The sequence below is a fragment of the Hemitrygon akajei genome, chromosome 30 (genome assembly GCF_048418815.1).
Source record: "Hemitrygon akajei chromosome 30, sHemAka1.3, whole genome shotgun sequence".
In the NCBI taxonomy this organism is placed as follows: Eukaryota; Metazoa; Chordata; class Chondrichthyes; order Myliobatiformes; family Dasyatidae; genus Hemitrygon; species Hemitrygon akajei.
Window position 1 is genome coordinate 40838915 of NC_133153.1, and position 15353 is coordinate 40854267.

At 42.1% G+C, this 15353-nt stretch overlaps 1 protein-coding gene across 1 annotated transcript in view; it reads left to right on the forward strand.

Annotated features, from left to right (window-relative positions):
- Positions 1–15353, forward strand: part of spg11 (SPG11 vesicle trafficking associated, spatacsin) — a 190141-nt gene that overhangs the window by 53363 nt on the left and 121425 nt on the right. The window contains exon 14 of the mRNA XM_073032676.1: positions 12467–12648. Within this exon, the coding sequence (XP_072888777.1) occupies positions 12467–12648 (182 nt within the window). The remainder of the gene's footprint in view (positions 1–12466; positions 12649–15353) is intronic.

A 15353-nucleotide genomic window follows, 5' to 3' on the forward strand; every position in this document is an offset into this window, starting at 1 on the left:
CTATCAAATGTGATGGTGGGAAAGTGTGTATGGAACCGGAGGAAATAGCAGAGATACTGAATGAATGCTTTACTTCAGTATTCACTATGGAAAAGGATCTTAATGATTGTCGTGATGACTTGCAGCAGACTGAAAAGCTTGAGCATGTAGATATTAAGAAAGAGGATGTGCTGGAGGTTTTGGAAAGCATCAAGTTGGATAAGTTGCTGAGACCAGACAAAATGTACCCCAGGCTACTGTGGGAGGTGAGGGAGGAGATTGCTGAGCCTCTGGTGATGATCTTTGCATCATCAATGGAGATGGGAGAGGTTCCGGAGGATTGGAGGGTTACAGATGTTGTTCCTTTATTCAAGAAAGGGAGTAGAGGTGTAAAGATGATGAAAGGCATTGATCGTGTGGATAGTCAGAGGCTTTTTCCCGGGGCTGAAATGGCTGCCACAAGGGGACACAGGTTTAAGGTGCTGGGGAGTAGGTACAGAGGAGATGTTGGGTAAGTTTTTTACGCAGAGAGTGGTGAGTGCGTGGAATGGGCTGTCAGCATCGGTGGTGGAGGCGGATATGATAGGGTCTTTTAAGAGATTGCCTCTAGAGGACACAGGTTTAAGGTGCTGGGGAGAAGGTACAGAGGAGATGTTAGGGGTAAGTTTTGTACTCAGAGTGATGAGTGCGTGGAATGGGCTGTCAGCATCGGTGGTGGAGGCGGATACGATAGGGTCTTTTAAGAGATTTCTAGATAGGTACATGGAGCTTAGTAAAATAGAGGGCTATAGGTAAGCCTTGTAATTTCTAAGGTAGAGACATGTTTGGCACAACTTTGTGGGCCAAAGGGCCTGTATTTTGCTGTAGGTTTTCTATGTTTCTACGTTTCTAATGCAATACATAATAAGAAAAAAATGTGAATTACAGTAAGTATATATAAACATTAAATAGTTAAATAAATAGTACAAAAAATAGAAATTTAAAGAAGTAGTGAGGTAGTGTTCATGGGTTCAGTGTCCATTCAGAAATCAGATGGCAGAGGGGAAGAAGTTGTTCCTGAATTGTTGATTATGTCTCTTCAGGCTTCTGTACCTCGTTCCTGTTGGTAGCAATGAGAACAAGGCATTTCCTGGGTGACGGGAGTCTTCAATGATGGATGCCGCCTTTCTGAGACATCGCTCTGTTAAGATGTCCTGGATACTATGTACGCTAGTGCCCATGATGGAGTTGACTAAGTTTAAAACTCTCTGCAGCTCATTTCAATCCCATGTTGGTACCAGAAGTTTGGCTACACTTGCAGAAGTACATCACAGAATCATTTTCTTTTTATAATCCTGCCTGAGCTCTCAGATCTTCTGTCACTGGTCTTTTTAAACATCTTCCTCCAAAGATAATTGTCAAGTCAGCTTTTTTTGAACTACACTCCTAAACTGTGGAAATCAATACCCTAAAACTACAAGGGATGCAGACTCAGTTGACACTTTTAAACACCAGCTCACAACCTATTTATTTAAACTTGCTTTTGACTAACATCTTTTCATCTTTCATTTTCATGATTTTTTTTTTGCATTTTTATTTTTCATTTTCATGTTTGTAGTTTTATCCCATTGTAAAGCACTTTGAACTACATTATCTATATGAAAAGTGCTCTACAAACAAAATTACTATTACTTGCAGGCTGTACCTGATACATCGTCGGACTGTGTTGGTCGTTGACTCAAAACAGCGCATTTTACTGTATGTTTTGATGTACACGTGACAAAGATATCAGAAGATACAAATAAGATTGAAAGAGTACAGAATAATTTACAAAGATGTTGCTGGGAGTTATAGAAACATAGAAAACCTACAGCACAATACAGGCCCTTCGGCCCACAAAGCTGTGCCGAACATGTCCTTACCTTAGAAATTACTTAGGGTTACCCATAGCCCTCTATTTTCCTAAGCTCCATGTACCTGTCCAGGAGTCTCTTAAAAGACCCTATTGTATCCACCTCCACCACCGTCACCGGCAGCCCATTCCACGCACTCGCCACTCTCTGCGTTTATAAAAAAAAAATTACCCTGACATCTCCTCTGTACCTACTTCCAAGCACCACTAAAGTTTGAATAGGTTACGACTTTATTCCCTAGAGTGTTGGAGAATTAGGGGAGATTTGATAGAGATATACAAAATTATGAGGGGTATGGATAGGGTAACTGCAAGCATAATGAGTTTGGGTGAGACTAGAACTAGGGGTCATAGGTTTAGGGTGAAAGGTGAAATATTTAAGGGGAACCCGAGGAGGAGCTTCTGTCAGGGTGGTGAGAGTGTGGAACAAGCGGCTAGTGGAAGTGGTTTCAATTTCGACTTTGAAGAGAAGTTTGGATAGGTACATGGATGGGAGGGGTATAAACGGCTCTGGTCAATGGGATTAGGCTGAATAACAGTTTGGCATGGACTAAAGCACACACAATGCTGGAGGAACACAGCAGGCCAGGCAGCATCGATGGAAAGAGTAAACAGCCACCTTTTCAGGACGAGGCCCTTCTTCAGAAGAAATGTCGACTGTTTACTCTTTTCCATAGATACTGCCTGACCCGCTGAGTTCCTGCAGCATTTTGTGTGTGTTGCTCTGGGTTTCCAACATCTGTAGATTTTCTCATGTTTGGCATGGACTAGATGGGCTGAAGGACTTGTTTCTATGCTGTGTGCTCTATGACTGTGTGGCTCTCAAAATAAAGCTGATTCTTAAAAGTGCTGGTAAAAGGGCAAGGGGCCTCAGCAGCTGTAAATCACCAAAATGTACTAGTACTGAATCCTAGCTGGGAGGGTGTTGTGAATACAACTCAGATGCATTGGGCCAGGTGAGATTTCCTGCTATTGGATGTTAACACAGTAGTTAGATTAGAGATCATAAAGATAATCCTAGTGTACCTGTTGTAATGAATTGACCTGTCTGAATAGCAACAAGATGGGCTTTTTTACTGTACCTTGATACATGTGACAAAAGTAAAACAATTTACCAATTTTAAAATATAGAACACAGAACAATACAGGCCCCTTAGCCTCACAAAGTTGTGTCAGGCTAATTAAATTAGTCATCAAGTGGCCAACAATCCCTTCTGCCGACACAATGTTCATATCTTTCCATTTCCAGTACATTCATGTCTACCTAAGAGCCTCTTGAATGTCTTTATCAAATTTGCCTCCATTATCACCTCAGACAGCACCTTCCAGACATCCACCACCTTTTATGTACCATTTTCTGTGCTTATTGTAAGTCAAAAATGATCTTCCATTCATTGCTTTTCTAAATGGGAGAGTTTTTTTGTGAAAGTCTGGTACTTCAGGAAGCATTATTTAATGTGATTTTTTTTTCTCTCAAAATGGATTGCTATTCAGGCTGGAAATCTGTCACTGGTAGATTGTCTCCAGCTAATTAAGCCAATACTAATGAACTCATTAGGCAGCATTGCTCTGATGAAAAAGCCTTTCCATTATTAGGGGGCATTCATTTACCTTCTGAAGTATGTGATTATCATCACTGAATCTAAGCTGTTTTGTCACTGATAACAAACAGGGTTGCATTTTGTCGAGTGAATCATGGTGCATTAGTTCATAGTTTCAAAAAATAACATTTTAACTTGTGATGAGTCACTGTTCTTCATCAGTGCCACCGTTTTTACCAGTACCTGATTCACAAGGCAGTGCAGTTATACTTTACACTGCCAGCTATAAGATCAGGGTTCAGTTTCTGCCTCTGTCTGTAGAGAGTTTGTATGTTCTCCCTTGTGGCTGTGCATGTTTCCTCTGGGTGCTCTGGTTTCCTCCCACGGTTCAAAGACATACATGCAGGTTAGGGTTAGTGAGTTGTGGGCTGCCCAGCACAATCCTCGTTGGTTTGATTTGACGCAAACAATGCATTCCACTGTATGTATGTTTCAAAGTACATGTGACAAATAAAGCTAATGTTATTTTCGACATAGGTGACTATCTGCATGTCACACACAGCAGTGATACAGAGAGTGTCCCTCACTGTCTTCCTTCCTTATCTCAAATTTTTCTTTCTCCGTCCCATTCCCCTTTTGTTTTCCATGTAGGCTTCCCTCTGCAGTCTCCACACCACAACCAATTACCCCAGATGCACTGTGTTCCTCTTTATGTGGGTTTGGAAACCTCAAAACTTAATCAACGACCTTCCTCTAGAACATCAATATCATTTTCAGAGAAAGAGTACATGCTTTTTAATTAACTAATGTAACCAAATTTTAATAGTTTCATGTTACCTCCTCAAAGTTTTGAGCATTTTGGATGAGATTTTTAAACATATAATCTCAACCAAGGGTGGAGAATCTTTTTGAGACTGTGCTTGCATTTGACAAAAATCTTCTTAAAAAATATTCTTTTGCTTGTCCTGGTAAATTTGAGCAGAGATGATTATTGATTCATAACTTGTAGATATTTGAAGGACTAAGTGTGAGGACTGTTTAAGTGTATTCATTGTTTTACTATTAATAAAAGTATAACAGTGGCAGATTGTAATAAATGAAGTAACGATAATCATGTATCTTTTTATTATGGATAGGAGTTAAACAATTGAGGGGTGGTTCTGTATGCTGTGCGCCAACAAAATTTTTGCACGTGCATCTTGGGCAACCCTGAATCGGAACCAAGTTTATTATCTCTGACATAGAAGACTGTAAGATATAGGAGCAGAATTAGACCATTGAAACTATTGAGTCTGCTTCACCATTCCATCGTGGCTGACCCATTTCCCTCTCAGCCCTATTCTCCTGCCTTCACCGCATAACCCTCCACGCACTGACTAATCAAGAACCTGTCAACCTCCACCTGAAATACATTCAGTGACCTGCCTCCAGAGCCCCTTGTGGCAACAAATTCCACAGATTCACCACCCCCGCTACAGAAATTTCTCCTGATCTCCGGTCTAAATGGGCACCCCTCTACTCTGAGGCTCTGCCCTCTGGCCCTAGATTCTCCCTCTATAGGAAGCATCCTTTCCACGTTCACTCGATCTAGGCCTTTCAACATAGGTTTCAATGAGATACCCCCCCATCCCCACATTCTTCTAAATTCCAGTGAGTAAAGGCCAGAGCGATCAAGCGCTCTTCATATGATAAGCTGTTCATTCCCAGAATAATTTTTGTGATCCTCCTCTGTACCCTCTCCAATGTCAGGACAACCTTTCTTAACTAAGAGGCTTAAAGCTGACAACAGTACTCGAACTGAGGCCTCACCGGTGTTTTATAGATCCTTAACATTGCTTTTATATTGTAGTACTCTCAAAATAAATGCCAACATTCATTTTGTCATGAATTTCTGCTTTGCGGCAGTAGTAAAATGAAATACTTAAACATTTACTATCAGTTACAATAAGAAATATTAAAAAATACGTAAGTAGTGCAAAAGAAGAACAAAAAAGTGAGGTAGTGTTCACGGGTTCTTAGTCCAGTAAGAAATCTTCTGGCAGAGGGGAAGAAGCTGTTCCTAAAATGCTGGGAGTGTGTCTTCAGGCTCCTGTACCTCCTCCCTAATGGTAACAATGAGTAAAGGGTATGTGCTAGATGGTGAGGTGCCTTAATAATGGATGCTGCCTTCTTGAGGCATTGCCTATTGAAAATGCCCTCGAAGGTGGGGAGGCTGAGCCTATAACACTCTGCAGCTTTTTCTGATTCTGCGTGTACCGGATGATAATGCAACCAGTTAGAATGCTTTCTGGAAATAAATATTTGCCTGTGACTGCTGACATTAATTAACATTCAAAATCTTGGATTTCTTGTCAGCTTTTTATATTGTGCATTCCCATGGATCCATTATAATATAATCTGGGTAATGACAAGCATGTGAAGATTTGCAGATGCTGGAAAACCAAAGCAACACATGCAACATGCTGGAGGAACTCAGCGGGCCAGGCAGCATCCACGGAAAAGAGTAAGCAGTCGATGTTTCAGGTCGAGACTCTTCGTCAGGACTCTTTGAAGGAATGTTGAGCCCTGACAAAGGGTCTCGGCCCAAAACATCGACTGTCCACTCTTTTCCATAGATGCTGCTTGGCCTGCTGAGTTCCTCCAGCATTTTGTCTGTGTTTATCTGAGTAATTAAGTGTTTAGTATTGGTAGTACTGCAGCTAAAAGAAAATAACTACACCCTAACCATCTCTGGTGGGCTGGTGGCGCAGTGACATCAGCGCCGGACTCCAGAACAGAGGCTCCCGGGTCAGTGTGGACATGGTGGAGGATTACAAATACCTGGGGATACGAATTGACAATAAACTGGACTGGTCAAAGAACACTGAGGCTGTCTACAAGAAGGGTCAGAGCAGTCTCTATTTCCTGAGGAGACTGAGGTTCTTTAACATCTGCCGGATGATGCTGAGGATGTTCTACGAGTCTGTGGTGGCCAGTGCTATCATGTTTGCTGTTGTGTGCTGGGGCAGCAGGCTGAGGGTAGCAGACACCAACAGAATCAGCAAACTCATTCGTAAGGCCAGTGATGTTGTGGGGGTGGAACTGGACTCTCTGATGGTGGTGTCTAAAAGGAGGATGCTGTCCAAGTTGCATGCCATCTTGGACAATATCTCCCATCCACTCCATAATGTACTGGTTAGGCACAGGAGTACATTCAGCCAGAGACTCATTCCACCGAGATGCAACACTGAGCGTCATAGGAAGTCATTCCTGCCTGTGGCCATCAAACTTTACAACTCCTCCCTAGGAGTGTCAGACACCCTGAACCAATAGACTGGTCCTGGACTTATTTCCACTTGGCACGATTAACTTATTATTATTTAATTATTTATGGTTTTATATTGCTATATTTCTTCACTATTCTTGGTTGGCATGGCTGTAACGAAACCCAATTTCCCTCGGGATCAATAAAGTAAGTCTGTCTGTCTGAGTCCAGTCGGGCCGTTCCCAAGTACGCTTTCCATCCATGCTGGGTTGAGTGTTGAGCTCGCAACTCAGCCTTGCAAAATAAAGAAAAATACCACAAAATGTCTGTGTGAGGACTGGGTGCGTCACACAGTCTTTCGTTCTGCGCCTTGTAAGGCATGGAAATGGCCGACTCTGGCCTCTCAGACCTGAGTCACCCTCATCATCATCAACCATCTTACAGGCGCTGCCTTCATTACAAATAGGAGTTGATTAGACATGCACTCTGTGGCTGCTTTATTAGGTACCTCTTGTATTTAATAAAGGGTGGTCACTGAATGTATGAACATGGTTCTGCTGCTGTGGCCCTCTGCTTCCGGGTCTGATGAGAGTAGGTCAATATAACCTCCAGCTTTACCTGAAGGCTCTTCACGGCACTGATACTGTGGACACAATGTGCCTTTGAAATTGCCATCCCATTGTTCAATTAAATCAAATATATTAGTCTTCCATTTACAGATTCAGTTCACCTTCTGTAAGCTCAGTTGTTGCCATTGATCTGTCTGACTTGGTAGAATATATCTGTCTCCTGAATGTTTGTGCGTATATAAAGAACTCTTTTGAAATTCACAGTACAGCAAGAGGCCATTCTGCCAAATTGATTGATGATGGAGATTTGCTGTTCATCTCACCCTGTCAATATTTCCTTCTCCTTCATTGTTTAGCCAATGTCTTCCTTCAGTACATCTCTACTTAATTCAGCTATTCCTTGTGTGCAAGTTACACATTCTCATCACTCTTTGGGTAAAGAGGCTGAGGCTTCTTAAGAATTGCTCAGACCGCACTTGGTGTATTTTGAGAAGTTTGGGGCCTTTCTCCCAGAAAGGATGTGCTGGCATTGGACAGGGTCCAGAGGAGGGTCATGACAATGACAGGGTTGCCTATAAGGAACCCCGTGACTATGTGCGATTCCTCCCACAGTCCAAAGGCGTACTGGTTGATGGGTTAATTGGTGATTGTAAATTGTCCTGTGATTTGGCTAGGATTAAATCCGGGGAATGGCTGGAAGGGCCTATTCCACGCTGCATCACAATAAATGAACACACGAGGAGCCTTTGATGCCTCTGAACCTGCACTTGCTGGAGTTTAGCAGAATGAGGCAGGATCTCATTAAAACCCATCAAATATTGAAAGGCCTAGATAGAGCAGACATGGAGAGGATGTTTCATGTGGGGAAGTCTAGGACCAGGGGGCACAGCCTCAAAATACATGCCTTTAAAACAGAAATGAGGAGGAATTTCTTTAGCCAGAGAGTGGTGATTTTGTGGAATTCATTGCTACAGATGGCTGTGGAGGCCAAGTCATTGGGTATATTTAAAACAGTGATTGATATGTTCCTGATTCGTAAGGGTGCCAAAGGTTTTGGGGAGAAAGCAGGAGAATAGGGTTCAAAGGGAAAATAAATCAGCCATGATGGAACGGCAGAGCAAACTAGATTAGCTGAATGGTATAATTCTGCTCCTATGTCTGAAGACTTTTCTATTGCCTTTTGGTCTTATTCATGATTATCCCAGCATGATTTCCCTCCTTTACTCCCTGTATACCCATAACTGTATCGCCACCCACAGCTCCTTTCTGCTAATTAAATTTGCCAACGACACTACATTGATTGGCCTTATCTCAAACAATAATGAGGTGGCCTACAGGGAAGAAGCCATCTCTGACACAGTGGTGTCAAGAAAACAACCTCTTCCTCAAAGTCGCAAAAACAAAGGAGCTGGTTGTGGATTACAGGAGGAATGGAGATGGGTTAGCCCCTATTGACATCAATGGATCTGGGGTTGAGAGGGGTAAACAGCTTTAAGTTCCTCGGCGTCCACATCACCGAGGACCTCGTGGTCTGTACACACCAGCGCCTCTTTCACCTCAGACGGTTGAGGAAGTTTGGCATGGGCCCCCAAATCCTAAGAACTTTCTACAGGGGCACAATTGAGAGCATCCTGACTGGATGCATCACTGCCTGGTATGGGAACTGTACCTCCCTTAATCGCAGGACTCTGCAGAGAGTGGTGCAGACAGCCCAGCACATCTGTAATTGTGAACTTCCCATGATTCAGGGCATTTACAAGGAGAGGTGTGTAAAAGAGGCCCGTAGGATCATTGGGCACCCGAGTCATCCCAACCACGATCTATTCCAGCTGCTACCATTCGGAAAGTGGTACTGCAGCATAAAAACCAGGACCAACGGGCTCTGGAACAGCTTCTTCCACCAGGCCATCAGACTGATGAACTCATGCTGATTTGAGTGAACTCTATACTATATTGACTGTTCTATTTATTATAAATTGTTATAAATTACTATGATTGCACATTGCACATTTAGATGGAGATGTAACATAAGGATTTTTACTCCTTGTGGATGTAAGAAATAAAGTCAATTGAATTCACTATTAATGTGCCCTCTACCCCCACGTAGCCAGCTGGTGGCATAGTGGCATCAGCACCAGACTTTGGAGCGAAGGCTCACGAGTTTGAATCCAGCCAGCTCCCTTGCATCCATGCTGGGTTGAGTATGGAGCTAGCAACTCGACCTCGTAAAAATAAGAAAGCCTGCTTAAAAAACGCCATCACAACAGTGTCCCGATGACTCCACTCAGAGTTAAGGGCTTTCTTCTTCTTCTACCCTCACGTGTTTTGTCTTTCAAAGATGAAGACATCAGTAGTTGAGCCACACTAGGTGGTGCATTCCCAATTGCTGATTTCAGTTATTTAGTTAAATATGTGTTTTAATTGTTGCTGAACACGGGTTTGTGAGCTCCAGTCCTGGCCAGCATCAAATCCACTTCTGTGTCATTTAGGTATTTCTTTAGTGTTTTTAATGTTGGTTCATAAAGTGGTATCAGCACCATAGCATAGCAATTAGTGTAACACTTTACACCACCAGCCATCACCAATCAGGGTTCAATTCCCACTGCTGAAGGAGTTTGCCCTGTGACTGTGGGTTTCCTCCAAGTGCTCCAGTTTCCTCCCACAGCCCAAAGATGTACGGGTTAGTTTTAGTGAATTGTGGATGTACTATGCTGGCCCCAGAAGCTTGGCAAAACTTGTGTGCTATTCCCAGCACATCCTCGGTCTGTGTTGGTCTTGGATGCAAACAACACATTTCACTGTATGTTTTGAAGTACATGAAGATGAATAAAGCAAATCTTTTATTTTTTTTAATAAATATGTAGTAGGTTCTCCTAACAACTAGGTGACTTTATCTTCTGTGATATTTTGTGATATGGTGCAACTCAAACTACCTGCGTCTCAATATCACCAAGACCAAGGAGATGGTGGTGGACTTTAGGAGACCTAGGCCTCATATGGAGCCAGTGATCATTAATGGAGCAGGTTAAGACCTACAAGTATCTGGGAGTACAGTTAGACGAGAAGCTAGACTGGACTGCCAACACAGATGCTTTGTGCAGGAAGGCACAGAGTCGACTGTACTTCCTTAGAAGGTTGGCGTCATTCAATGTCTGTAGTGAGATGCTGAAGATGTTCTATAGGTCAGTTGTGGGGAGCGCCCTCTTCTTTGTGGTGGCGTGTTGGGGAGGCAGCATTAAGAAGAGGGACGCCTCACGTCTTAATAAGCTGGTAAGGAAGGCGGGCTCTGTCGTGGGCAAAGTACTAGAGAGTATAACATCGGTAGCTGAGCGAAGGGCGCTGAGTAGGCTACGGTCAATTATGGAAAACCCTGAACATCCTCTACATAGCACCATCCAGAGACAGAGAAGCAGTTTCAGCGACAGGTTGCTATCGATGCAATGCTCCTCAGACAGGATGAAGAGGTCAATACTCCCCAATGCCATTAGGCTTTACAATTCAACCGCCAGGAGTAAGATATGTTAAAGTGCCGGGGTTGATTGTATTTAATGTATTTAAGTAAACTACTTAAGAACTTTTTAAAAGCGATTATTAATGCTTTTTGAGAGAGTGATTTAGATGCATATCATATTTTTACTGAGTTAAGTATTGTATGTAATTAGTTTTGATACAACAAGTGTATGGGACATTGGAAAAAATGTTGAATTTCCCCATGGGGATGAATAAAGTATCTATCTATCTATCTATCTATCTTCTGGGTATCTGAACTATGCAGACAAACCAGATCCACTTTAATCAAGATCAGAAACCAGATCAAATGACCTGATGTCAGCCAAGCTGAAAGAACCTTTTCTATTGAAATGAAATTGGGCAGGTTTACTAGAGCCTCCCATTAAGCTCAACTGTGTCCCGTACATGTTAGGCACAGACAAGATTGTGAAGACAAGGTCGCGAAAATCTCCAGACATTTTGTCAAAACTGACAGAACAAAATAGTTTACCTTTTCCACTTATCACCTCCCAGTTTCTCACCTTATCCTCCCCCCTCACCTGGTTTTATCTATCACCTTCTAGTTTAAACTCATTCTCTTTATTCATCACCCCCCCCCCCCCACCCCAACTGCTTATTCTGGCTCCTTCCTCTTCCTCTCAGCCCAAAACATCAACTTTATTCATTTCCATAGCTGCTGCTGAGTTCCTCCAACATTCTGTGTGTGTTACTCACAATAAATAGTGGAGATGTACTCTGTTTCAGGAGGGAGGTGGGCAGGTGCTTAATTTAGTCATGGGGAGCTCTACTGAAAGTATTCCGACCAGGACTATTTAAAAAGAAATCAAAATTCAAGTTCAAATTTATTGTCATTCAACTGTACACATGTATACAGCTGAACAAACCAACGTTCCTCAAGGACCAAGGTGCAAAACACTATATATATCACATCATAAAATAATACAGACGTTTGTATTAACATTAATAGATAATAAGAAAGTCAATAGTTGTACAACTTGACATAAAGTGGATATACGACATATACATAGTTAAATATACAGCAGTATTACTATTACTGGCTCTGTCATAAATATGAACTGGGTGGTAGAGGGGTGTTCAGAAGTCTCACACCTGGGAGACTTCCAGCCGTCCTTATTCATATACTGCGGTATCTCCTGCCTCATGATAGGAGGTCAAAGAGGCTGGGGTGGATTGATTAAGAAAGTAGCATTTGGATTCCTAGAACAGAGAGTGCCATGGTGGTGCAGAGGTTAGTGTGATGTTATTATAGTTCAGTGCGTCAGCGTTTGGAGTTCATTTCCAACATCATCTGTAAGGAGTTTATCCATACTCCCCACGGAATGCGTGGGTTTTCTCCAGCTGCTCCAGTTCCCTCTCACAGTCTAAAGGGTTGGACTGGTAGGTTAATTGGACATTGTAAATTGTCCAGTGATTAGGCTAGTGTTAAATCAAGAGATGCTGGCATGGCTCGAAGGGCCAGAAGGGCCTACACTGCGTGGCATCTCTAAGTAAATAAATGAGCTATTGGGTCATGGTTGTGAAGGCACTCAGGAAGTTTGGCATTTGTACCAGCTGAACTGCATTTCACCACATGTAAAACTTGTTTGCATTTTGAGTTTTGTCATTTGAATCACTAGATTATTATTGATGTAATAATTACCTTTGCAGCAACATATTGATTAATTGAGAGGAACTACATCAGGCAACGTGCTAATTATGTGACTCTTTCCAGCTTATTGCAGGTTGAAGATATTGATCCCAAATATTCTGCTGTTCTGGAGCAAGTGCTGAGCTGTGAAGTTGGAGCTGGGGAGCCAAGAAGCCCAAATTCTTGTATGGTCATACTGGACTGGGCTAAATGGTGGGATAACATTGCAAAGGAGCGAATTTGTTTATCTAGAAAATCAGAGACAGGTATGTTTGGCCTATAATGGAGCTAGTTTATGCATAGTTTACAAGAGTCAGGGCATGTAATCCTGTCCTGAAGAAGAGTCTCGGCCCAAGATTAGGACTGTTTATTCATTTCCATAGATGCTACCTGACCTACTGAGTCCCTCCAGCATTTTGTGTGTGTGTGTGTTGCTCTGGATTTCCAGCATCTGCAGAATTTCTGGAGTTTATGATCCTTGTGACAGTGCTGTAAAGGGTTTAGTTAATCAGAAAGCTAAGCTTTGAAAAGTTTTATCTCCCATAGACAATTCTAATGGTCTAGAAGTGGATTATTGAATCTGAAGCATAAACATTAAATTGAGATTTCAGTCTTGTTATTTTTAAGGAATTTTTCAGGACTAGATTTCAATAAAGACCTGACATCTTTAACTGAAGCCATTAAAATGATCTGCAAGTCGATTTGAACCATCATGGCCAGTTTAGCTGAGGATCAAGTACAATGAATCACCTCCACAATCTCAAAGATTCTAAAGCTCTTCCAATCTTTGAGCTAGTTTAAGTATTGCCTCTGATCTAATACACTTGTGGCCACTTTATTCGGTACCTCCTGTACCTAATAAAATAGCCATTGGTATGTTCATGGTCTTCTGCTGCTGTAACCCATCCACTTCATGTTTTGATGTGTCATGCATTCAGAGGTGCTCATCTGCACACCACTGTTGTAACGTGTGGTTACTTGAGTTACTGTCTCTTTCCTGTCAGCTTGAACCAATCTGGCCATTCTCCTCTGACCTCTCTCATTAACAAAGCATTTTTGCCCAAAGAACTGCCACTCATTGGAAGGATTCTGATTTTCATATCATTCTCTGTAAACTCTAGAGGCTGTTGTGTGTGAAAATCGCAGGAGATCAGCAGTTCTAAGATGCTTAAACCATCCCGTCTGGCATTAACAATCATTCTACGGTCGAAGTCACTTTGATCACATTCGTTCCCTATTCTGATGTTTGGTCTGAACAACAACTGAATATCTTGACCGTGTCTGCGTGCTTTTTTTGCATTGAGTTGCTGCCACATGCTTGGCTGATTATACATTTGCATTAATGAGCAGGTGTACCTATTAAAGTTGACATGGAGTGTATAGTTAAGCATTTCCTTCCCTGTATGATACTGGTGAATAAAATGGATTTTTCTGATGGTCCTCAAGATTAATGTACACCATTACTGACGCTGCCTTTTTGATTCCAAAATGTATTTAATTCACTAAATTAGAATTCAACAAAGGCTCTGGTAGAATTCGAACAATGGATCCTTACCCTAGTCTTCTGGCAAAGTCACGCAGCAGTGAACCACTTGCTCGCTACCTTTATGTCAGGATAATTGGAAATGTCCACTAAGTGTTGACTGCCCATTATACACCAATTCCCGTGAGAGAATATAAATGTAATTATTGGGAGCAGCGCTTTCTGAAATGCATTTATAGTTTATTTTAAGAAGCAAGGATTATGTAAAGGTGTTCAGACTCACTGCTGTTGAACATTGACATTTTACCTCAATTTATAGCATTGCTCTGATTTTTTTTTTAACACTTTTGGTGCTGTTAACCTTATAATACTGTGGAATAACGTACAGTACTATGTAAAAGCCTTAGCCTCATATCGATAGCTAGGGTGCCTAAGACTTTCGCACAGTACTGTATTTGTCAATGTGGAGCAGAGAATGAGTTTGTAAATTTGCTGGGAGTAAAGGACATTGGGAATGGTTGGAGTGCAGCACTGTAGGAGGGGTGTGGGATGGGTGGCAGAGAAAGAGTGCCAGGGCAGGGGTTGGTGCTGTTGCAGACACACCCAGCCCTGAGACACCAGACAAGATCATTTGATTCCAAACAATTGGTTTATTGATCATTGCAGAATGTCTCTCTGGTGCTTCCTGCTCCCTCCCCTCTCCCTTCCCCTTTTCCCAACTGTGATCCCCCTCTCCCTGCCCCCTTCCCACTCTCAGTCCATAATGGAGACCAACAGTATATCAGAATCAGGTTTATTATCACTCACATAAGTCATGATTTTTTTTGTGGCAGCAGTACAGCGTAATACATAAAAGTTACTATAGTACTGTGTAAAAGTTTTAGACACCATAGATGTATGTCTGTGCCTAAGGCTTTTGCACAATACTGTACTCATCTTGAAAATGAATAAAGTCATTTGGTTTAAATCATAAACCACTAGTTTCTGCTAGCTACTCTGTCCTGGGAAAAAACCCCACAGTTACTCAGGGGGTAGCACAGTAGCATAGTGGTTCATGTAACACTTTACAAAGCCAGCGAGCTCCATCCATTTCTCATCATTGGCTGTAAGTAGCTTGTATGTTCTCCATGTGACTCTGTGGGTTTCCTCCCACAATGCAAAGGTTAGAGTTGATAACTTGTGCTCATGTGCTGTTGGCACATGAGAATGGAGAAACTTGTGGCCTGCTCCAAGTGCATCCTCGGACGGTGTTCATTGGCACGAAACAACGCATTTCACTGTATGTTTCGATGTACCTGTGACAAATAAAGCTAATCTTCACTATCCCTAGCCAATTCCAGTTCTTAGTGTGGAAAGCTTTGAAATCTATGGATCATTTTGATTCCATGTAATTTCCAGAGCGTTTTAAATATAATCATACTCCATACTGAATAATGACGAGGATGAAAAGCCTACATTTCTACTGTGAAGTTCTTTGGCTCTCTCTAG